The sequence below is a fragment of the Anguilla rostrata genome, chromosome 5, assembly GCF_018555375.3.
Source record: "Anguilla rostrata isolate EN2019 chromosome 5, ASM1855537v3, whole genome shotgun sequence".
NCBI lineage: Eukaryota > Metazoa > Chordata > Actinopteri > Anguilliformes > Anguillidae > Anguilla > Anguilla rostrata.
The window spans coordinates 46,978,189-47,002,839 of record NC_057937.1 but is presented as its reverse complement, the minus strand read 5'-3'; the positions used below and the strand labels follow the sequence as shown (position 1 = coordinate 47,002,839).

Below are 24,651 nucleotides of genomic sequence, written 5' to 3'. Positions count from 1 at the left end.
TTAGTCTGCTTGTATAGGATTATTACATGGGAGAAATTATGACAACTGCAATTAATTAACCTTACTGTCGTTGAGAATGGTGGATTTAGGACACTTATCTAGATAAAGTCCAGATGTTGCTGCTTTTTCAAGAAAACATGGTCAAAGGTTCAAGCAGCAAATATATATATCGTATAGAAAGTTATATATATATATATATAGTACAGAAAGTTATTAACAAATCACACAGGGACCATTTGTTGAAAAAATGTATTTAAAAAAATACCTTGATTTGTCACAGCTGTCATGGCAATAAGTTGCCAGCTTGGTTCACAATCGTTCCAGTGCTCAAATATTTACATCTCACAAGGAAAAATGATAAACACTATGCTGTTACTGCATACATTGCATTCGCTCCCCATGGCCTAACTGTGTTAGTTGTGGGAGTAAGAGTTTCTCCCAGGACATAGCCTTTGAAACAGGTTACAGAGTGGCCACAGATCACAGCAAATGTGAGGAAGCCATTGCTCAGAAACGGAAGGCTGCTTGAAATTGTTTGAATTACAAACCAACTATTTGAAAAATCACCTTCTCGTGCGTTACTTGGCTGTCTTTTCTGAAACTGGTGCTCTATGACTAAATTCAGCATTAAAAAATATAATTATATCATCAGGATATCTGAGCACATAAAATGGACCAGACATCTTGGTAGCTTCCATTAAATCAGAATAGAACAGTCCAGCTTAGCTTACGGTTCCCTCTGGCAATCTGCAAAATGCAGTATGTTTTAAACCAGCCTAAGCCCTGGTTATGGCCTTCTCAGGCTTATATCATTGGCCTTGTTTTTATTATCCTTCCTGGCTCTCAACACAGTTGCGTCTGAGTTCATGCCAACATTAGGAATGCTGGAGCCCTATCAGTAGCAAGGGCAGCGTTCCTCAGCACGGGGCAGTACAGGGAGGCTTAGGGCAAGCTATCCACAGGGCAACACTCTCGTGTGCATCCGTCCCTGGCGGCACCGGGGCCCTGCAAGCCTGTGTGCCGTCACACGATGACACTGACGTGGCGGTGCGACCTTCTCCTGATCCGCGACCTCCGGGGTCGCGACTTGGACTCGGAGCGGCAGAGTGGACCCAGCAGCAGCCAAAGGTAGAGGACTACGCAGGCCCAACATGAAACCATCTTCACCCAGAAGGTGGACCAGCTGCCATGGGTGAAGGTAGTTTCCAGGACTGCTGACTCGTAGCTGAAGGTAAGAGAGGGGTTCAATTTCAATAACTTAGTTTGGAAAAAACCTGTATCATATGTACATCTTTATACATAGAATTTGGTCAATACAAACCTGTATGGGTTTGTATGTGTGTGGGGTGGGGGGGTTGTGTGCACAGTATTTTTAGAATAAGCAATTTCCTCAATGGGAAAATGATATCATTGATCATCTCCAAGAAATTATATGTTCCATATTATATGGAAAATCTGTGCTTGTAGAGATTTATGAAAGCCTCAAATTCCATCTGCTGTTTTGGAATGCATTTCCAACAGCTTTTTGGACACTTCAGTTGTAGTTTGTATGCCAAGTGACCTACTGACCTGAACCAATTGGTGAGGGTCATCATGACATAGAGGGAGGCCAAGAAGAAGACAAAATGGAAAAAGAAGTAGCTGTACGCAACCCGCTGGTTTTCATTGTGGATCACCTTCTGGCAGCCTTTATTCTCATGATCAATCTCCATCTCTTCCTCTACAGAGAGGAAAAAGGCTACCAGTCAGAAAGCTACAGCAAGATGATATGAATTTATTTTTTACAGAGTATCCTTGTATGACAAAAGCACTAATGGAAAAGGAAGTATTCACATAGGTAAGCAATGCTAAATGGTAAATGGTAAATGGACTGCATTTATATAGCGCTTTTATCCAAAGAGCTTTTACAATTGATGCCTCTCATTCGCCAGAGCAGTTAGGGGTTAGGGGTTAGGTGTCTTGCTCAAGGACACTTCGACACGCCCAGTCTTACAATTGAATACTGCGCTATCAATTGTAAGACTGTCTCAAATTCACACAACACAAACATGCTGCTTCCTTAACGGCCTCTGGCTGTTAATGGTAGTATCAAAAATGCTATGCTTCAGACATGGGCTTACCCTCCTCTTGTTCTGGGCAGCAGAAACAACAGCTGGCTTTCTGTGCAGAGGGAGAAAGAGGACAGGTGAGCAACACAGCTGGGTGAGTACAGCTTACAGATACTGCGAGTGCATCACCTCACCTAAAGAACACGTACGTGTGGGAACTCCCAAACCCCACTCACAAACCCAGTAACCTTCAACAATCAGCAGCAACAGAATTGATATGTTATGAAACTCTACCTGGAATTCATAGCGATAAACTTTGATCATCCAGAAGGGACCAAACATTTCTGCGAGATAAGAGGCTTCGTTGCTGATAAAAAAAAATAAAAAAGCAATAGTTACTCTCGACCAGGTCAAAAGCAGTGAAGATACAAGAAATATCTGCACAAACATGATATGATCAAAACTTTAAAGCTAGAGGACAACAGTTTGCGCCATAGTAGGCAGGTAGTTGGACTGTTCAGGACCAGACGTAACATAATGTTTGGTCTACTATAAACAGTAGTAAATATGACTAGCTTTGAGGGGCTCAGTGGGCATTTCATGTCATTAAACATTCTTATGTTTCCACGTTCTAATTTTGTCTCTCTGCACCAAAGGGAATTGTCTTCTTGGATTTATTTGTAGAAAGCGGGTTCCACTGCAGTTTCTGAGCACACCTACCATGCAAAGAGCACGCAACAGTACATAATGGCCGCCCCGATGATTGCCACAGCATTGCCCTCCTTCTGTATCCCATCGCGACCCATGTTGGGGTAGCAAACCGTCATGTTCCGCCCTTGGAACTCCACTGCAAGCAACACAGACACATTAATGACATTAGCTTTTCGCCTCATTCACCTGTCAAGCAGACATGGAGTGGTCCCATTTACCTATCAGTCTAGCGCTTTACAGATCCACATGCTGCATCACATGCCATTTAGTTACCCCTTGAGAAACATCATCTCCTGCTTTGTGGAAGAAAAACATCTAGGCATGAGAGGATAACATAGTCAGAGGAATGTGAAAGAAAAACAAATCTATTAAGACCACATGAATAGACCTGGTTCATGCAGGTGTGTGTTCTTTCCCCATCATTTCGTATGGTTATGCCTTCAGAGATATTACAGGAGATTATGTTTCCTTCAGTCCTGTAGGCAGAGGGGGCTGTCACTGGTAGTTTGACGTGAGTGAGCAAACTGTAGCCCTACAGTGTTTGTTATGTGGCGCCAGAGGTGTCAGATATGGGCCAGTGTGTGTCTGCTTGTTTGTGTGTCTCTCTATCACATATAATTCCTGATGCCCCAGACCAACCCCAGACCGACCCATCTCCCTGGAATTTTGGAATGACCCTGATGTGTCATGGCTGCCCTTTGCACTGGCAGGACGGGTACACACACAACAAACTGTGGTGTTTTAGGGATGGGATGGGACAGGGAGCATGGGAGGGCTGGATTTCAGAGCAGAGCCGGCTGAGGGCGCACAGCAAAAACCTGGGCAACATGAAAACACAGGCTAATTACAGGGCGTAATGTATGCCACTCACACGCAAGTCAGGAATTCAAAACAAAACACCATGGAAACACAGCCAAAAACAGGACACTTTATGTTGTTTTCAGATCATTTATAAGATATCAACAAAGCCATGGGATGAGAACAAACAGTTCTTCCCTTCACCCTCTGAACTCAAAGCATGTTCTCAGAACAGTGTGTGGCAACAGTGTGTGTGAGTGGAACAGGACTATGCACATGAGCACTGAGCACGCTACCAATGTCTCAATCAGGAGCGTTTCTGGAGCCAAACGTTATGAACAGAAGACCATAGCACCCTAAGGACACACACACTCACAGGGAGCCAAACAGTTTTTTGGTGAAGGCAAATTAGGGTGACAGCTGTATATTTATTGCTCAGAAAATACTGTGTGTGTGTGTGTGTGTGTGTGTGTGTGAGTAAGTATTTGTGTGTGTGTTGAAAAGCTGTTTTTATAGCAGGCCAATGGTGCATATTTCCTGAACAAGTTGAAACACAGGTTCACTCTGCCGCAGGACAGCACACCCTCGCTTCGGCGTACGCTGCTGGAACATAACAGTCGGGCAGCACTGTGGCCGGAAGCAGAGCTAGAAAGGAGGTCAAAGCTGAACTTTAATAAACTCTGTTTTACTGCCTGCTGATTAAAAATTGCCCTTTGCTATGCTCGCATTGATGTTATGTGGTTAAACAACCACTGCACCCTGTTATCAGGTCCATTGGTGCAGCAATGGTGTTTAATTGAGCGTGAGGTTAACTGGTACCACAAGCAGTGAAATTTCAGAAGTTAGTTTAGCTACTCAAAAAATTGCTCCATTTTATTAACAAATGGTTCAAGTTTTCGAGGACACGGTCATTGCGCCCTTTGTAGGAATCAGAGGGGTGGATAACCCTTTCAGGGCTTCCCAAACTGTTCCCACCCTGTTTGGCTGCCTGCCAGTATCGACCACAAGGATAATGGTACATAGAACACCTAATTTTGCTCTCTCTCCCTCACAGACACACACACTTTAATTCACATGGACCTAGTCATAAACAAATACCAGCTTGAACTCGTGAATTGAACTTGAATTTCATGAAGAGAAGTGCAGATGACAGAATAGGGGCATGCTTGATGGATAGTATAAATTTTAATCAAGGAAAAAAATATTCATATATATCCAGATGAAGCAATGCTTCTTTTGTTTGTTAACTGTACCATGTTTGAAAGATGGAATTGTGTTGTTGTTTTAGAGATGTAAGGTCAGTTGTCTCTAAGTCCGTGCTGCTTCCTCACTTCCTTGTCCTGGGCATTGTGTGTAGCCATGTCCTTTTCAAAAACCTACAGACATGTCTTGTCAGTGCTGATTTCCTCTACAATCAGCCACTTGTCTGTCCCTCAGCAATATTTCATCTCAGGCCCTTAGTGGTCAAGTGAGCACCACAAAATCACTTCAAATTTCTGTACTCATTTTTTCTTCTTCTTTCTCATTTGACTATCACATGTTTGGTCTTGTGCTGGGTAATAACTCCTTTCTTCAGAGGCAAAAGGGCCAGCTTTAGGGAGAAGAAGACCTTTACAGGTGTAGACAGAGAGACCGAGCAGGAGTGGATTTAGGGGACCAGCATACAGACTCACAGAAATGTGTAAGAGTGTGTAATGATACCACCAGCTTGGATTACTGTGCTATTAAATTGTCATCTTATGCTGCAGGAATGTAAAATATCCCCTCCCCTTCCCATAAAGCGCATAATGTAATGGGAATGCATGTTAGCACAGGTACGTGAGCGCCCTTTCAACCCCAGAGTTGAACAGATTACACGGATTAAAGTTCACATCCCGGAATGGTGGCGTGGGTACCTCTTTCTGGTGGACGGCTGGAGAGGGCGGAGAAAGTCAGGTACATGACGTAACAGCTGATGATGGAGGCCTGGAGTAGTCCGGAGCGAGGCTGTCCTGAAAACCACATCACAGAGCGAAATGATCGTGAAGACAGCACCTACATCTCAGAGGTGAAGGGTAATGTAGACAGCACCTTCATCACAGAGGTGAAGGGTAATGTAGACAGCACCTTCATCACAGAGTTCAGGACTCACAAAGAGAGCATTTGCATCTCTGAGCTGAGAGGTCAAAAAACCAAGTACATCACAGCATGGAGGAGATATAATAACCACATACATTTCAGAGGTCAGGGGGTCATAGAGACAGCAAGTATATCATCAAGTTGAGAGGTTATTGAGACAGTCTGTACATCACAGAGCATGAAGGTCCAAAGACATGACAGAACAGGGAATCACAGGAGAAGACTTTGTGCCTAGCACAGAGTATGGTGGGGGGAGTTCAGAAAGATGATATTTAAAAAACAGTTCATAGGAGTGAGGAGGACACCCTGAATACAACAGACTGAGGGTGGGGTCTAGAAGTTTCACACAACGCAGACCTAATGATAACAGTGATTCTTCCAGTGTAAATGCATACAAGCCATTTAAGGAACATTGATAAAATCTCGACACATACAGGTGAAGGTGCCCTGAAGCATAAAGCACTGGTGTACAGTAAATAATAAGAAAAATGTCACAAAGATTACATCAGGTTTTTTCTGACAGGTCCATTTCATCTTTACATTTGACACATTTATGTACAAGAAGTAGCCCATGGCTCATAGGATGTTTTCTTAGCATGGAATCTTTTTTTTCTACGTACAAGTACAAGAAAGACAAGACCCATAATTCACTACATCAACTCAGTGTTCCTCTTGTCTGTGACAAAGTGTGTGTGTGTGTGTGTGTGTTTGTGCATGCCAGTGTGAGAACATCTAGAGTGTGTCTGCATGCCTGTATGAGGATGTATTGTGTGTGTGTGTGTGTGTGTGTGTGTGTGTGTGCGTGGGGGGATTGTAGGAGCAGGAGAAATGGACACTCACTTTCCTGCACACAGGGAGTGACAGCGATGAAGGACATGAGGCCACACAGGCCCAGGTTGGTCCACAGCAGGACCTTGTTCAGCTGGCAGGCAGCCGGGTGGGTGTATAACTTGTACATGAAGGTGAAGGCTCCGGTGGCAATGGCGTAAAAGCCCAGGGTGGCGCACAGGACCGCCAGGTACCACCGCTTGTCCTCAGCAGCACCCGTCAACCTGAGGGAACAGCCAGACCAGAGACTCCTGAACTACACTCCACCTACTCAACCGTAGCTCAAACCCTCATATGTCTCCATTACAACTTGGCACAAAAATACTCGCGGACTCACATTACAGAATCAAACTGCTAAGACCCCATGACACCTCTAAGAGGATTTCTCGTAGCGTATGTTTGAGTTGGAAGGGGTCCAAACGCCAAAAAAAGCTTCCGTACATTTGAAAGCTGTAATGAAGGGCACGCTACAGGGTGACATCTCCCAGCACAGCGCCTGGAGTTTATGGAAACATCTGGGAGCAAGCTGTCTTGCGTGGGTGGATGAGCACGAGCGCAGAAAGAGTGCGAATCACGTAGGCCCACTCCCCTCGACAGACATTTTGTTTCAATCAGTCCGACTGATTTATCTGACAGCCATCCAGAGGGGGGGGCTCGGAGCCGCTCTGTTCCAGATGCGTCCACAGACTGCAGAGGATGCTGCAGCCACAAGGAGGTGGATGGACAGGACCGCCATAGCTGAGACCCTCATATGTCTCCATTACGGTTGCATTGGTGGGACAATTGGCTTGTGTCCAAAGCCTGCTGCTCCAACAAGTGAGGAGAAAATATGAGCTAAAATATAGTTACACTCCACTAAGTACAACCTTGCACCAGATGTGCAGGGAGATCCATCAGGGCAGGATACTCCCATGGGCCTGGAAGCCTGGAGTACAGCAAGCTGTGGTTTGGGACACTTTGGCAGCGGGTTATGATGGAAAGATCCCTGTTTGGGCCTCCCAACATCACTTTATTGAGCTACAACCCCCCACCACACACACAAACACACACACAAACTGTACACACACACACACACATACACAAGCACAAACACATACACACACAAACACACACACACACACTCCTCTATCTCCTCTCACCAGTTCTTGTTCCAGGTGTGAGCGAATGCCGTGATGAGGACAAGCTGAATCAGGATGAAGGCAAAACCACCTGCCACACCGACATAGTGCCAGGCTGGACAGACAAAGAGAGAGAGAATAACACTCTGATGACCTGTAGCCACTCCCATATCCGGCAGGAGGCCAAAGACACGCTACCATTCCCAATGACATGAGTGTCTGCATTCAAAAAGATTTATAAAAACCCAAATAAGCTAAATCTAAACCACAGGGAGATTTACAGTACTGCACATGATAATGATTCAAGTAGGCTGGCTGATTATGCTGCTACAGTTTACAGCAGTGTTCCTGCAGCGCCACCTTGTAGTATCCTGGTGTAAGTACATTATGTAACTATTGATCCTAAATACTGTATATGTGGCATCATCACAGATGTGTGTAAAAGCTAGCAGAGGAAAGAGAATAAAATATACGATCTAAGATATTGCTGAACACAGATATTTAACAGATGTTAATGTGGTGATCTCATTCAGCTGGAATGTGAAAACTATGCGGCTTTTGAAAAAAAGTAGAAGTACAAATTAGTGTCTATCAGCATTCCAGACTTATCACATTAGACCATGAAAAAGGCAATACTTATCAGCAGCTGGTCTCAGCTTCACCACAGGCTCTATCACAACATGTGTCTTATCATGTGAAGAAGTGGCCCATTAGGGTCACCTCATCAGATAAGCTATGTGTTACAAAGTTCTCAGAGATAGCATTGAGCTTTGTGGATCGTTGTGGGCCCCCGCAGTTCTTATCTTTGAAAATTCAATACGGTGCTTTTAGCAAAACCCTGCACAAAATGGTTCTTATTAAGACCATAACCTTTAATTATCGACCACACAAATCTTTGCTATGTATGTATTCCAGTGTCTTGAAGTTTTTATGTATCCGTGTGTGTGTGTGTGTGTGCGTCTGTTTCACTTACCATGTAGGAAGGATTCTGTTGGGATGAAGAAGGCAGCAGCACACATCCCTAAAAGGGTAATGAACTTCAGAAACCAGAACCTGCAGCAAGAAAGACGAGGGATAGCAGAGAGTCAGTGACATGCAGAGGACATGAAGATGACAGAGACATGCTGGAATATGGCATAATGTAAAGCGAAAGGATGAAACATTCATTTGTGTAACAGATGGATAAAGTGGTTGTCACGGTACAGCCACACATCCTGTGAGAGGGGACAGGCAGCTTGGAGGGCAGTGTGTGGGCAGAGATCTAATCTGCCAGGCCAAGCAAATGGCTTCCAGCACCACCTGCTCATGCCCAGGTTTTGTGCCCAGGCTTGGATATGAGCCATGGGACAAAGGGGGCGCTAGCCCAACACCCACTGGGTTGTGTGCTTGATGTAACTTTGGGTAATTTTTCTAATTTTGATTTTGATTGTTTTTCTCAGAATATTTTCAGACTCTGGCTTACATCCAAATATATATTTTCCACTTTTCAATAGCAAGCAATAGATTTTCCAGGTCTCATTGAGGAACTAGATTTGACAAAAAAATTTTTTTATCAATCAACCAACCAATTAATGTCACTCTGTGAGGGCACACACCAATATGTTCTCTGACACACCTGTAACTAGCAACAAACCTCCTTCTGTGGGCAACATGTCAGTACTAATGCATTTGGACTACAATCTTGTTCTGCCTATGTATCAAGTTCATACCAAAAGCATTCGCAGCCACAAATATGTAATTTACTATCTAGCATGCTTTGGAATTTATTAGCTGGAGTCCTGACCCATTGTGGATGAATGCGCGAAAGTCCTGGCTGGACTTGACATCGATGAGAAAGAGCGCCATCATCAGGTGGAAGCAGGCGGTGCCGAAGCACACCCTGTAAACCGCTGAGTACCCCACCAGCATCTCACAGTCCCCACCTCCACGGGCCTGATCGCACACCAGGGTGAAGAAAGGCACCTGAAGCACAGAGAGACACAGGAGCTAGCACACGAGCGCTCTGCTCTTGCGTGTTTGGTGGCGAGGGATTAACAGGACCTTTATTGAATGTGACTTAACACAGCAAATGGCAAAGCTCATTGACAAACAAATCAGAGGATTTGCAGAATAAAGAATGACAAGGGAGCAACTGTCACCAAAGCCCTTCGCCGCAGATGCATTCTGGTCACTGAGAGAAACACGGCCCCCTCGCTCCCCGCGAAGTGCCGCCACAGCGAAGCCACTCACGTTCTCTCTCACTGCTTCAGTCACAGTCCGGGACAGCATGAGGCACGAGACAGCACAGGCCAGGATGTGGAACAGGATGTACATGACCCGTGTGCTGGAGGAAGACTTGACGGGAGGACAGAAGGCGCAGCACAGAGAACAAGGGGCGGGGCCACAGCAGCAACATATCTGTTGAACCAACAGAGAAGAAGGGTCAAGTTTCAATAGCTTTTATTCTAGACTTAATAACACATCATTACAAAGTTTAAATATAACAAATAAGGTGGCATATAAGAGTCTCGGCAGTAACAACATTAATTAATTTAGAATTTGAACCTTCAGCATTTTACCTATAAGTAGAGTTGTGTCATCATGTGCCACCTTCCTCACACTGACAGCACTGTCACTCAAAGAGCCACAACTGGGAACTAGACCACAGCAACCAGAGGAATATTGGTGGTATATTCAACAGATCTGTCTTCAGTTAAAAAATGGGGATGGCCAGCCTACATTTTTATATCTGAGGGTCAGGGCCACTTCAGGGGAGGGAATTAATTCAGACAGCAGCAGCATCTGGGTGCTTCTCACGGACAAGGATGTCAGTCTGGAAAAGGGCCAAACAGCACTTACAATGGGCTAAACCCAGAGACAGCTCCAGACCTGGGCCAGACCAAATCCAAGGCCATTCTCTTAATAACAAGAACATCCAACAGATTAATTAAAAAGAGGACTCCGCTCTGTATTGCTTTTTTTCCAACAAAATCCAGGTGATTAATTTGCTAGTGAGTGCATATTAGCACTAATATGATAGCAAACCCTCACAACAGTGGACCATCACAGTAGATTAATACTTTACATGTAACTTATTTTCTGCCTTATCCACAAAAGCAGCAACATAACATGACAGTAAATTACAATTATCATTGTATCATTGTTAATTAAGTGTAATTGCATCATTGCAAGTTAATTTAATTCCATTGCACCCTACTTCCAACTACTACTGATGTGTTTGAAGAGGGACACTCACACAAAAACAGACCCCCCCACCCTATCCTGAATGGACTTCTCCATTCGGATATATAGACCAGGAGTCTTTGCAAAATGCAATTTGTGTGAACTCATAAGGCCTGTACTAGTGCTGTCATGTCACTGCTCACTGGACCATTAAGGAAATTGTTGTCACTGTAGCTGACTAATAGGAGGTGTAGACTTTCATTATGCAAACACTCTGAGAAGCCATTTGAGCACATGTAATGACTAACACTATGACAAGCACCTGGGTTACAGTCAAGTGGGTTGGGTAGATTAGATGTGGAATATTATTTTGCTGAAGAAAATACTATTATGATACACTGCATAGCCAAAAATATGTGGATACCTGACATCCAACATCTCAACCACAACTATGGGCATTAATATGAAGTTGGTCCTCCCTTTGCTGCTATTACAACCTCCACTCATCTGGGAAGACTTATAATATATGTTGGAGAATTGCTGCAGGGATTTGCTTCCATTCAGCCAGAAGACCATTAGTGAGGTTGGGCACTGATTGGGTGGTTAGGCCTGGTGCGCAGTTAGCTTTCCAATTGATCCCAAAGGTGTTGGAGGTCAAGGCTCAATGCAGGCTAGTCAAGTCCTTACACTTTGATCTTGAGAAAACCATTGCGATATGGACCTCCCCTCACCAGGGGGCACTGTCATGCTGAAACAGGAAAGGGCCTTCCCCAAACTGTTGCCACAAAGTTGGGAGCACAGAATATTCTAGAATGTCACTGCATTATGATTTGCCTTCAATAGAACCAAGGGGACAAGCCCAAACCATGAAAATCAGACCCAGATCAAGAGGTGTGCAGACACTTTGGTCATGTAGTGTACTACGCATAATTTAGCATTTTCTCTGAATCAAGGCAGCTCCAGCTAAACAACCTCATAAGACATTTGAAAGTGGCAATGGTGAATAATATGTGACATGCAAGAAAGCAAATTGCCTAATTGTCCACATGAGTAATTAAATTCCACTTATATCGAAACGCTCAAATCCAACAGGTATACCTTGCCATTCAGACAAACTGCTACAGACAGCAAGGAAAGAACAAGAGGCAGTTTTTACAGCCAAAAATACACAGAGGCACACAGAATGCAATAATGAAATTCACATAATCTCATTCTAAGCAAAAGCAATCTCTTGTCTATGTGGCATTGTCATCTTCTACAGTAAACACAACAATCTCCCATACCAACACCTGCATCACTGATGTATCAGAGTAAGCAATAAAAGTTTTAACACCCCCCCCCCCTTTCCACCCACATGCGAAACCTCACACCTGATCATGCTACCCTGCACAGTCCTCTAGTGTACTCCCCAGGTCAACGTCTGCCCTGGGAAGCCTCCAAGCCCCGTCTCTTTTAAAACAAGTCTCTCTCTCACCTGATAGGCCAACATGTTGAGGAAGCACTTGCTGAGCCTGCTGCGCCGAAGAGATTGACCTGTTGACATTTTAAGTTGTCTGTGGAGTTCAGTCAAGGTCCCTGGTAAAACTCCTACATCATTTCTTACACTATGTGCGTTGGCAACGACAAGTCAGACATTATGACGGGCCCACAAACAGGAGTATTGAGAGATATTATCCCGGCAATCGTCCAAATGAACGTCTGTCCTGCGGGACTGGAGATGTCGAGCGTCACCGAAGAGGACTCTCACAGAGCAGTCTTCCGTCTGCCTAGGCGGGTTGCCTTTAGCGCTGGAGCACAGGTCATCACTTTCCCAACATTAGTCAGATCCTGCTCAGCGACAGAGGCCCCCCCCACTGTGCAAGCACCCATGCTTTGTCCAAAACACTTGGAAAACACATTTCGCTCCGCGTCCTGAGCCCTGTGTGCTAATGTATTCCGCAGTCAGTGGGACAGTCAGTCCAGTGTCTCGTGTGCCGGTGTGTCCCTGTGCAAATCTGCCAGGAATGAGTCACAGAAATTGCCCAGCCCTCCCCCCCTCTGCCCCCGCTCTACCCAGGGAGATAAGCCACAGAGGACAGCACGGTGCATTGGTCCATCTGTCCCCCCAACCACCCCGCCCCACCGACTGGTAGCGCGAGAGACCAATCATACAATAGGATTTGGCCGAGACCTTAATCGGTTTCAGCAAAGTAATGGAATTACTTCCAACGATGTGATTTTACATGTTTTTGTGCTTAGAGGAGCACCGTTTTCCTCGTCCTTGTACTTACGCCTCCCCCACCCCAGTGTTCCTACCCAACTCTTGTCTGAGCAGTAGGGAAATAGGCCACATTCATAATCCCTTCATTACACTAAGACCCATAACCATGTCAGACAGCGGAAACAGGAGCAGTGCCATCCTCAGGATTTCACCAAGAGAGACGGGATGATGATAATAATAATAATAATAATAATAATAATAATAATAATGATAATAATAACAACAATAATAATAATACATTTGAATTTATTTTAGTAACTCTCTTCATTTAACATTTAATGAAATTCTGAAAATGCTTTTTATGGGTAACCTAGTCAATTAAAAATTAAAACAAAATGCAACTCAGCTGCAGTTATAGTGCTGTATATATTTCATCACTCTGAAATGATATAAGGGAGTTCACATGTATGGCCATGAAATCCCACCATCTGAGATACTTTGAGTCACATCTGTTTCTGTTCGTTGTGATTTTTGTTATCGCAAAGATCAGAAGTGGTAACACATGAAAAGCTCGATCATTCTGTCAGCACTGATTTTATTCACAAGGGTTTATTACTTCATTCCTTTCAGCGTCAGAAAATGCTCATCAGTTCTGCTAGTCTAAGAAACGTAGAAGTGAAACAGTCAGCTGCTAGTTCAACTCAATAGATTGTTATTTATTCACCAAACAGGTAATCCTTATAAGACAGGATAAAGAATGACTTGTAACATTCACATGAAAACGCATAATGTACCTGTGCAAATCATGACCTGATACCAAGCACAGTGCATGTATTGTGTATGTGTGTGTGTGTGTGTGTGTGTGTTTTGGGTGTGTTCTCATGTGCTTCACTCTAAAGCAATACACCCAAAGTAACCTGATGAATGAGGATTTGACCAGCCATGGCCTTTGCCATTAACACACACTTTGGGCTTAAAGGCTGAAACTGAAGCTTAACAGGGAGTTGAGAGTAAACAGGGGGGAAGATTAAATTTGGGTCTTTGTGCATGGAGATGCGCTAGCGGGATAATCCCAGAGTCTTTGAGCGTCTGCCTCGGCCAGGGTGACCTTCACTGTGCCGTAGTCTGACACATTAATTCAGACGGAGGCTCCAGGACGGAGCACCAGCATACCTGAGGCAGTGCATGTGCAGCTCTCACACAGAAACACCGACAGACCTGGTGCTCCAGGGTCTGAGCATCTCCTGAGCTCATAAAAACCGAATGTCAGCACCTCACGCTGTGTGTTTTTCATTCACATTTCTTTCTGGCCCTTGAGTGACTCTGAAAGGCTGTTTGTGGGGGCGGGGGAGAGTGAGAAATGGCTTTCAGCACCACGGCCGAACAAGGCTATCTCAAGACAGGCTGAAACAAGTTTAACCTGCTCCTCACATTTTTCATACATAGCCCTTTGGAAGGAAGCGGCTAGCACAGTATCATAGTTGAACCAAGTGGGCAATTTCTAATACAAAATACAAATTTTGTCATTTAACGCATATAATGGCAGGACTGTTGTCTCATGTTTTTAACAGATATTAATTTCATTATATTGTAACCTAATTAAACATAAAGAAGCACCAATCTATTGCATAAGGCAAATGTTCAATTAGATTCAAGTTTAAAAAAGAGTTAAAATATTAAATGTCTATACCTTTGCCCAAAGCACATTTACGATGAATGACAATAACGAATCATTGTAGCGAATCGTAACAATATTACACATCACAGGCTTGTCTCCGTTCACCATTTAATACAACATGGATTTCTTTCCTCAAACCTCCAGTTACCCGGTTAACAGCAGGCTTCCCTAACCCCTGAACTGAATAAGAAGCTTTAAGGTAATGAAGAAATGAATGAGAGGTTTCACACTGACAGCTGACTGAAGGAGTTAAGAGCAAGAAGCAGCAGCAGAATACAGGGCAGTAAGGTATGACTATAAAACGCCTGGTCAAACATTAATGATTTCATCGATGTCAGAAACATTCAGAATGGGGATTGTATTGTATTGTATTAATGTAGAAGATATAACACTAGGGGACAGCATATGCTTTATGAAGCTGGTCTCTTCCAGAAATAGATGCCTATACAGAGTATATTAGAAAGCATCATATTTCCTTGATTTCTTACTGGTATCTACCTCTGAGCCTGAAAAATAACTTTAGTTAATGATATGTTAAGAAATTACATTCACAGTTGAAATAAAAAAGAACCTGTTCCCTAAATCAAAACCGCAAGTGACTCTCTGAGCATAATGCAGCCTATTGTTCACAGAGCTAGAAAGCAATAAAGACAATAGACCGTATCCAGGGCTGCTGTTTCCAGCCCACAATGAAAGAGTTTAATTTTAGGTCTTTAATCTCCCGTTGCTTCAATCACGCATTGGTGAAGTTATCTAAACCAATTAGAGGATCTTGCTTTTAAGAGAACTGGTCTGTGTATTAGGACAGCATGCCTCTCTCCGTCAGATTCACACATACATCCAGAAGAATGCTCCTTTCCTGCATGTTTGAACAACTGCTAAACATGTGGCCCAGTGAATGATGGACAACAGTAAACTTTTAAGATGGCATTCTCTTCTGACACTCAATCAGTCAATCAATTCATCAACCAATAAATGTTACAAAATAAAATGCACATTTTAGTCATCTCAGTCCCATGTCAATGTATCATGCCTTATATCAGGGGTCCTCAGTCTTGTCCAGAAAGGGCCGGTGTGGCTGCAAGCTTTCCTTCCAGCCAAGCAGTTACACACCTGATTCTGATCAGCTACTGCACTCTTTGCTAAGCAACCTTGTTTAGCAGAATCAGGTGTGTAACTGCTTGGTTGGAACAAAAGCCTGCAGCCACCCCAGCCTTTGTGGATGAGATTGAGAACTCCTGCCTTATATGTACCATCTCTAATTGGAATTCATGTATTCCACTCTAACTTCATTCTCCATAAAATTGAGAATTGTTATTTTCTGATAAGCAATGTTCCTTTACAAATATCAGAAGTTAAGAGCACTTTCACTTAAATTCCATTGCTCTTTTTTATGTTATGAAAATGTATACCTCAAAAGTTTGATAATAATCCATTCCATACATCCCTGGCTGTCAAAAATAAAAATGTCTATTAAAGTCTCCAACGCACAATCTTTTTTTACTAGTATGTTGTAAACAATGAAGTTCACAACATATTAAGAAATTCTTGCCTTCTGTAAGAAAGACACACACACACACACACACACACACAAACACAAGCAACAATATATAGATATGGTACCTGCAGGAAATAGCCTGAATTCAGACCACAATCCAGTGACATGCTGGGATTTATGCATAGCACAAGTGTCCCTTATAAAAAATAAATGGATTTCAGTGATTAAATGAGCACACACCAATTGAATGCACACAAGAGGCATATCCCCTGTGTGTTCTTCGTGCCAGAGCTAGATTATTTAATATAACCACATGTCAATATTAATCTTCACTAAAATCCCAAATCACATCTGAAATTAATGATAACAAATGACTCTTAATTCTCCTTGCCACCATCACAGGCCACATGTATTCCTGTTTGGAAGGCCTCTGAACCTGCTATGTTTCCATCTGAGCTATGGATGCATTGACAGTGGGAGAGATTTTGCCGTAATACTGTATCTGTGGTCCCTGCCTGGACACAGACAATGCTCTACTGGAACTATCCTCTGAGTATCATTCAGTCAAGTAAAAAATCATGGACATGGAGGACATGTGTCTATAATGTTCCAAATGAAAGTCCTGGAAATAGCTAAATTTAAAAATAGGAATAAAAAAACTGATAATGATATCAAAACCATTCCATTCAATTCCATTTGTTGTGACTTAAAACTTAACATTCAATGGACTTCCAGGAAACTGTAGGAATGTATGGATTCCTAAATCAGTTACGCTAACTTCCTGAGAATGTTTCTGGAATTGCTTGCTAGTATCCTTTATCACACAGTCATCAGGTGTGAATTAAGCATACTCATCTTCCTTCATTTCTCCATCTGACATCTGATTTTATTGAGAACATAGTTAGGAAGTAATGAATGGCCATATTTCTGTATAGATAAATACCACTGTATCTATTAATTAACCAAATTACATCTACATTGTAAGTCACTCTGGATAAGAGCATTCATGAAATTAATGTAATATAAAAAGAAATGTAATCTGAATTACAACTGGGATAACCTGTGGCAAGTTACTGTTTCATAACAACAGTAGAGTGTACTTTTAAGCGCATGACAGCAGACAGTAGTATTATTCCAGCTGTTGACTGCCGGTCCTACCTGGGCCCGGACACAGCGACGCATCACTTTCCACACTGATCCAGGTGCCAGGAAAAAATTCCAGATCCACAGGCAATCAGCAATCAGTCATACACCAAGATGAAAGGGTTAGCTTTTGGACTGCAGAGACTGGCTAGCTCCAGAACCATTCCTGCTGATAGTATATTCCAGACATATACACTACCAAGAACAAGTATCCCAGGTGAAAAAGGGGTTGGATTAAAACAAGTAGCCTTTATCAAGGAACCAGGATAGATCTTTCAAAGCCAATTACAGACAAGTCAAGGGATTGGGTCACATTGCTGGTGGTAACAAAACATCACAGCCCCTTCAGGGTACAGGGGAAAGGTCCTGATTACAGTGACACTCCTTGCATTAAGACCGGGTAAACCTCTTATGGACCAAAGATAGTAAGGGAAGCTCTTACTCTTTAATCCAGCCTCGCACATCTACATTTCCACAAAAGCTGTGTAATAAGGAACCCTGGAAGGTCTGCCCACTCTAGCTGAATGGAATATTTACTTGCCAATGCACAGACATTAGTTCCCTCATAGGCAATAGATTTAATTCATATAAAAAGATCATAACTGTTACTTCTATTTTGGTGACAGAGCTTTGGTTGCAAACAATATTGCACGTACAACTGTGATTATCCACGTGTTAAAACGAAAGAATCATTATTATCTGTGTTAATGATTATTCACTTTTTGAGAATTTGAGATGCCGTGTACGCCATCTAGTGGTGGATAGGATCCTCGCACATTCAATTGTGTGAAGCACTCCAGCAAGAAAATGGAGGAAATGGCTACTTGAGATAAAGATTGCAATGCTGTCACGTTAAAGGCAAACAAATTCAAATGTAATAATGAAACGGTAGTGAGCTCTGACAGCAACCACACGTTGCGTTATTTCTGATATCGTATCAAACCAATCAAACACAGTCAACTGTTATTGGCAGTGGCTTGTAACATAGACATATATACGTCTATGGCCTGTAAGGCCTGTAAGAAATGTTGGCATGACGGATTTGCGAGGTGCCGTTTAACATAGAGATTTTGGCCAGTGCAAGAGTGGATGCTTGGCGTATTGCTTGTACTACAAAATGAGTTAGTAGTCAATTCTGTTTTGCAACGGGATTACCTTAACAACATTGTCAAAATTGAGATATTCTGCCCACAGGTGAAACACTATTTTTGAATATCATTAGTAAATGTTTGCCATTTGTTCTGGAAGTTACCTTACCGGATAAAATAACTTTATGTAGTCGTTAATGACGGCAGAATGTATTGCCTAACCGACAAATAGATTATGAACATTACTCTGCGTAACGTCCACGTGCTTCCTAAATATGCATGCAATATTAACATGCTAAGATTGTCTCAATGCATGTCCAATAGTCTCTCCCAGTCTGACAAGTTGATTTTCAAGCTAACCATCTTGCACCATTTATTCAAATGCTCCACTATCTTTAGGACTGCGCACCACCGCCTTTGGACCACGTGCCGCAAGTGTTCCACGAATTCTGTTCCGAATGACATTTAGAAGAAAGCCTTGCACTTTACTTTAGTTCCGGTAGAAAAGAGGCAAACATGGCCGCGGAAGGGGATGTGGACTTGGACTTAGATGCTGAGGAGAATTGTACTGAAAAACCAGCAGAAAAACCTCGCAAACATGACAGTGGAGCTGCTGACTTGGAGCGGGTGACTGATTATGCCGAAGAGAAGGAAATATCCAGCTCGGATCTGGAAACGGTAAAAACACCCAACACGCGGAGCTAAGGCACTGTATAAACCCGGCCAGTGGCCTCGCGTTTAGGTTAGGTATCGCTGTTGTACTGTGTAAGCCAGCTCGCTATCAACATCCATACGAATACAGTAGTACAGTATTGATAGATGCGCGTCATGTTAGTGACCTTAACAGAAAATTAAACGTCTTAAACTTGTTGGTTCCTTTTTCAGACGTAGTAACTCGTCGAGTTAAGTATTGATAAATAATAATACTCATCCGTTGTCTTTATAAATGCTTGAAGTAGACTGATGCTTTAATGTGTGAATATCATTAACCCTTAATGTAATTTCTCAGTGGCATTTAATTCTTGAGTTCACAGGCTATGTCGGTAATTGGCGACAGGAGATCAAGAGAACAGAAAGCAAAACAGGAGAGGTGAGCACAGCATCTCAGTATCAAACTTTTCAGACCTACATTTATAAATTTGTCATTTAGACTACCGTCTTTGTGGTTGTTTCTAACAAACTAAACAAAACTTTTCCAGAGAAAAGGAACTGGCCAAAGTCACAATCAAGAAAGAAGACGTAGAACTTATAGTGAGTACAATATCACTTCTCTACTCATTTCCGATGTTTTGTTATTGGCTGTTCTCTATTTTTAGCGAAATCTGTTAAGGTTGTGACCTACACAACCAAAATAGTTCTATTAAAAGATTTCTACTTGATGTGTTATGCTAATATAGAAAAATTTTGTTTTAAAAAAGTAGGTGTTATACCTTTTAAAATAATGCATTCTATACAATGTCGAATGAGAAAACACTGCTCATTTTCCGCAGATGAGCGAGATGGAGATCCCCAGAGGCACAGCTGAACGCAGTTTGAGAGAGCACATGGGCAATGTGGTGGAAGCACTGATCGCCCTGACTAACTGAACGGGAAGGAAAGAGCCTGTAAATGGTTTCTCAATAGCACAGCAAGCAGACTGTCTTGAGCTATTCCATCTATGGTGCAAGGACTGTCTATAAATACCATTTGTCCAGAGGTTTAATTGACAAAGTGGACTGGATGGGGAATGTGTTTTAAGTGCATCTAGTCCTGACCGAAAACACAAGTATGGAAATGCTTTCATTGCAATACACGAGAGCTGACATTCTACTTTTACTTTTCCAATTTAATATCACTCAATAAAAGTTCACTACTTTCAGGGGCTGTTACAAGTAATTATTTACAGAGAAATTCACCACATATTTAACAAAAAAAGGAGAAAAAAATTCAGCTGTGGAAAAATCAGAAGACTGTTTCTGTGATATTGTTCAAATTAGAAAATGGTATTTTCACTGCAATGGCTATGAAACGGTTTTATATTTACTAAAAAATGTACAGAAATTGGAACAATCGATGACTGAAAACCCATTCTCTTTGATGGATATCTGTTTGACATTTATCCTCAATAATGGATTACAACTTAAAACCAATTAAGCATTTATAGGTAATGTAGTCCGTGAGTCAAGGGTAACCACCCATCCCAAGCAGGGGGCTTCCAGTATGAATGTGAGCTGGAAGGAGTGTGGTTCAGTCACAAGACACAGAGTGTCGAGTTATTGTGTCCCACGTCTTCACCGGAGCTTTCACTCTGCATGGTTGCAGTTTAGGTTTTTCTCTTCTGCACAGAAGGACGATCAAACACGTCCCTCACGCCACCCGCCTTCTGCTTGAAGAACTTGCTGTTTTGTGCACTCTCTTGAGCCCAAGCAGAATCAAATGAGGTGGTGTCCTGATCCACCAAATGCGTGTACTTGGTACGCCCAGAACGACCAAAGTTCTTGACCTGAAATCCAGCAATGAAATTCCAATTAGTTTTCAATGAACAATACCAAATCTTTACTCAGTAATACACAATCTGTAGCTATTCTAATGTAACATTTTTTATACTATCTTAATACAATAAAATAAAAAAATAATTTACTATCTATACCAACCCCTTTGGCAATTTGGAATGCACAATCATAAGAGCAAGCCAGTCCATTTGGGAAGACACACATGGCCTTTGAAAAATATATGTATCGCAAGACAGCCTTTGCTTTTAGTATGCAATCGACCACATTTACTGCACCGGAATTTCCAACTGGCACTTAGGTTAGTACATTGCCCAATAAAGGCAACTGCCAATCGACCAAAAGTTACCAAATATGCGGTATCCCCTTTCAGCTGAAATCCTACTTGTCTTCATGACACCCTGACCAGTTGTTTATAGACCCACAGGACTCCTGACTAGTCAACTCTGTAATGCACGATTCGATCCACACCGGGTGTGCATCACTACACTAGGGAACAAATACCTCAGTTGGATTTGCCACCTCAGAGACTCAAATAGTTCACTTTTAACATTTGTAATGAAACTCAAGCTGACCTGCATGACTTTGGGCAGAATGGTCTTGTTGAAGTGGTCCTCCAGGGTGGGAGCACTGAAGTCTCTCTTGAAGACATCCTGCTCTTCATCCTGTAGAAAAACAAAACAAACAATTTAAAGTCAGAAAATGTTACCATACCATAATACAAGCATGCAGCCTAACAAAAGTCTAATTAGAATCACAGGCCTGTGTTTCTCACCATGAAGAAGGCTCCTCTGTGGTAGTACTTCTGGAGGAACTTGTATTTGCCCTTGGTGGCCTTGTTGGTGATGACTTTGCCGTTGTTGCGAAGCTCTGCTCTGCGCTCCTCCTCGGTGAGATTGTGGAATCTTTCAATCTCACTCTTCTCTTTCTCCATACTGAGGGGGAAAAAAAACATGCACAACCAGTCAGTCAAATCAGTTGTCACCAATGGAATTCCACTGGGAAAGTCAAACAGTGGCTGTGTTCTGTTTCTAAATAAAGTCTGCTCCTGTGAGAAATTCAATAAATGCCTTCATATATATAGGGCGGTACTCACGCTTCTCGACACTCGCGATCCCGCTTGATCCGCTTCAGCTCACGGACCTTCCAGGCCTCGTACTCCTCCTCCTCATTCTCTCCGTCCGTGTCCAGGGCCTCCAGCGCGGCCAGCGTGCGCCGGTTCTCCTCAAACTCCTTCTTCGCCTCCTCCTCCACAATCTTCAGGGTGTAGCGCCTTCGTTCCTCCACCTGCTTTTTGGCCTCAGCCTCCAGCTCTTTCTGCCTCAGCTCCTCGGCCTCTCTCTCCGCCACAGTCACTCTGTCCTTCCTGTAAGTACAAGCAGGATAAGGATACCGCCAGCTCTTCCACTGCCTGTACACCACCTTTTCTAACAAACTATTTATCATTTATTTATTTAACTTAGCCGGCATTACAATTTTACCTTTTCTTCTGCAAATAAAAAAGCAATTATTTTTTCCTTACATACAATATAGGGGATGTGACATTTGCATTTCCCCCACAGTGTGTCCCACGCCCGCCTGTGTCTCTTACTTGCGTATAAAGACAGGCTTGAGCCGCGGCTCTGCCTCGTCTTCGCTGTCTGTGTACTCCTCATACTCCGACTCAGATTCAGACTCCTCCCCTGACTTGCCCTCCTCCTCCACCTCCATGATCTCCATATCTTCGTTTTTCCGTTCCTCTGCTCGCTGGCGCATCATCGCGCGGCGCCTCTCGATTTCCTGCAACCCAAAACCAGACACCGAAACGTCAAGCTTCATTCTAAGGCGTGAAACATACCCTGCGCAAGTACGCAAATGCACATGAAAACACCAGGCCGACACTCTGCAAACACAAGGCCCGATGGTGCGTACTCAACACGCATTCTTATGTCCCCCTGGAGGTAATGAACCAGAGTCTCGGGGGAGCAAAAATCGAAGAAGACAGCTTCATCGTGTTGTTGCCTGCTATAGCGCACTTCGCAACGCTTGACACCGCAGCCCGCACTTGTGTTGCATTAAGAATTTCAGGTGACACATTTCAGAATGCAACTATGCATGAAATCAACTTTGCGTAGCTCAAAGCCTCCGTGTTTATGTACTTGCATACGGTATCTTTTGGGCCTAAGCCTCTTGTTTTGTTGCTGCCAACAAAGGAGAGGTATTATAACAATGGTTTTATATAGTGGCCTTACATCCCACCAATATGACCATGGTCGTTACTGAAATTCTGACACGCCTGTCCAGCTCACCTCATCGTCAATCTCTTCCTCCTCCTCTTCCTCTTCTTCACTGCTCTCCTCACGTTCAGGGTGCCAAGTCCCCTCATCCGACTCCTCACTCTCCACCACAAGCTCCGGCTCAGCGATCTGCCTGTGTCGTGCCAACCTTTGGGATGCCCACAAGATGGAAACATTATTGCTTCAGAACAGTCCAAAACAAGCAGTGTAAAACAAAAACATCAGCATCACAAAGTACATCTGTGGATGAAGCAATAAGAAATACCTTTCCTCCACATCCTCCGAGACGCGGTTGAGCAGGCGTTTCAGACGAGGGTCTGACACCTCTTCCTCCTCAAGCTCCAGCTCTGGCTCAGCCTCCTTGCCCTTCTTCCCGAACTGGAAATCCTCCTCTTCTTCATCCGACGACTCCATAGGGGCATAGTCAGGACGCTTACCTGACACATATCGCTTCACCTTCACCTTCTCCATAGAAATCTCACCTAAGAAACAACCACATTGACAAAATTGAACACGTTTTACAACAACATAGTAGGACGTGTAAATATTAGCTACGTTGCACACACTACAATAACATTTCACCACCTGTCCCTCATTCATTTCAGTCGTATGACTTATTTAATCAATCAGCCTTATTTGGTCATAATAATGCCGTACTAGACACACAATTACCCATACAGGTACAGGTTAACGTTACTTCACCGCCATAAACATACCGTAATACATGAATAGCGATATTGGTACTGATATGTGTCAGGGAAGTATAATTAGCATTATGTCTCAATTTAAATTTCATTTTAATCAGTATATTTCAAGGACTACGTTGTGCTAAACTGAGAAAGTAACAAGTAAAATGTGCCGCAAGTCTCGGGCCCTCGTTAGCACCAGGCTAACTCAGCACTTGCGCTCACCTTTTTCATTTCGCACCGGCACAGCTCCAGCTGTGGATTGGATCGGTGGTTGCTTCATGTTGAGAGCGTTTTGCCCGGACATGATTGACCGGCTAAAAAGACAAAAATGTACGGAGAAACCTAACAAGCAACGTTGAACCTTATTATTTTGTTTAGCCTACTAGGGTGATGGCTGTTTACGGTTTGCGTTTTTCAGACCGGAAATACATTATGGGTTACCGGATCTCGGTGGCGTTCCCTTTAAAACAAGAACTAAATCCTAAAGGTTCCCAGGTCGTAGCTTCGGGTTATCCATTGTATTAATATGAAAGCAAAGGCTGAAATTTTATTTCCATACGTCTCCTGTCTACATTAGATCACTTGCTGTTGAATCTAATTGAGCTGTTAATTAGTAGAATCAGGATTAATCCAAATTAGGGTTGAAACGAAAACCTACAGGAAGGTAGATCTCCTGGAACAGGATTGGGCAGCCCTGCATTAGAAAATCAATGCTCCTATTTTAATGACAGTGGGAACACAGGCTACAAAATAAAATTGTAATAGGTATTCTATGCTGCTCTGCATTTAATTTGGAGGACATGGCCT

General features: G+C 43.1%; 3 protein-coding genes across 4 annotated transcripts; 1 reads left to right on the top strand and 2 right to left on the bottom strand.

Annotated features, from left to right (window-relative positions):
* Positions 1-235: 235 nt before the first annotated feature.
* Positions 236-17,545, bottom strand: serinc4 (serine incorporator 4). Of its 2 annotated transcripts, none has more exons than XM_064336657.1 (12): positions 17,318-17,545; positions 9,851-10,018; positions 9,405-9,583; positions 8,595-8,674; positions 7,643-7,736; positions 6,516-6,727; positions 5,453-5,548; positions 2,769-2,895; positions 2,343-2,415; positions 2,121-2,160; positions 1,570-1,720; positions 236-1,225 (listed from the first exon to the last, which is right to left on the bottom strand). In XM_064336657.1, exons 1-12 carry the CDS (start codon positions 17,339-17,341, stop codon positions 1,024-1,026), a joined length of 1,446 nt encoding a protein of 481 aa, XP_064192727.1. In that variant the 5' UTR covers positions 17,342-17,545; the 3' UTR covers positions 236-1,023. The 2 variants fall into 2 exon arrangements, with proteins under 2 accessions (XP_064192727.1, XP_064192726.1); XM_064336656.1 differs by lacking the exon at positions 17,318-17,545 and adding an exon at positions 12,258-12,789.
* A 1,314-nt stretch (positions 17,546-18,859) lies between these two features.
* hypk (huntingtin interacting protein K) lies at positions 18,860-20,248 on the top strand. Its single transcript, XM_064336666.1, has 4 exons — positions 18,860-19,068; positions 19,425-19,480; positions 19,590-19,641; positions 19,881-20,248. Exons 1-4 carry the CDS (start codon positions 18,907-18,909, stop codon positions 19,974-19,976), a joined length of 366 nt encoding a protein of 121 aa, XP_064192736.1. The 5' UTR covers positions 18,860-18,906; the 3' UTR covers positions 19,977-20,248.
* mfap1 (microfibril associated protein 1) lies at positions 20,195-24,292 on the bottom strand. The gene is made up of 8 exons (XM_064336658.1): positions 24,067-24,292; positions 23,421-23,637; positions 23,168-23,303; positions 22,471-22,658; positions 21,976-22,245; positions 21,655-21,814; positions 21,455-21,544; positions 20,195-20,872 (listed from the first exon to the last, which is right to left on the bottom strand). Exons 1-8 carry the CDS (start codon positions 24,146-24,148, stop codon positions 20,693-20,695), a joined length of 1,323 nt encoding a protein of 440 aa, XP_064192728.1. The 5' UTR covers positions 24,149-24,292; the 3' UTR covers positions 20,195-20,692.
* Between the last annotated feature and the right edge of the window lie 359 nt (positions 24,293-24,651).

Bases quoted from the DNA above. Each gene is read 5' to 3' on its own strand.
- hypk (XM_064336666.1), top strand. From the start codon at position 18,907: ATGGCCGCGGAAGGGGATGTGGACTTGGACTTAGATGCTGAGGAGAAT. The intron at 19,069-19,424 runs GTAAAAACACCC...TTGAGTTCACAG, and splicing joins CCAGCTCGGATCTGGAAACG to GCTATGTCGGTAATTGGCGA. The intron at 19,481-19,589 runs GTGAGCACAGCA...AAACTTTTCCAG, and splicing joins CAGAAAGCAAAACAGGAGAG to AGAAAAGGAACTGGCCAAAG.
- mfap1 (XM_064336658.1), bottom strand. From the start codon at position 24,148: ATGTCCGGGCAAAACGCTCTCAACATGAAGCAACCACCGATCCAATCC. The intron at 21,815-21,975 runs GTGAGTACCGCC...TTTCCCCCTCAG, and splicing joins GATCGCGAGTGTCGAGAAGC to TATGGAGAAAGAGAAGAGTG. The intron at 20,873-21,454 runs GTCAGCTTGAGT...GCTGGATTTCAG, and splicing joins TTCTGCCCAAAGTCATGCAG to GTCAAGAACTTTGGTCGTTC.
- serinc4 (XM_064336656.1), bottom strand. From the start codon at position 12,326: ATGTCAACAGGTCAATCTCTTCGGCGCAGCAGGCTCAGCAAGTGCTTC. The intron at 8,675-9,404 runs GTCAGGACTCCA...TTCTTGCTGCAG, and splicing joins CGCGCATTCATCCACAATGG to GTTCTGGTTTCTGAAGTTCA. The intron at 2,161-2,342 runs GTAGAGTTTCAT...CCCTCTGCACAG, and splicing joins TTTATCGCTATGAATTCCAG to AAAGCCAGCTGTTGTTTCTG.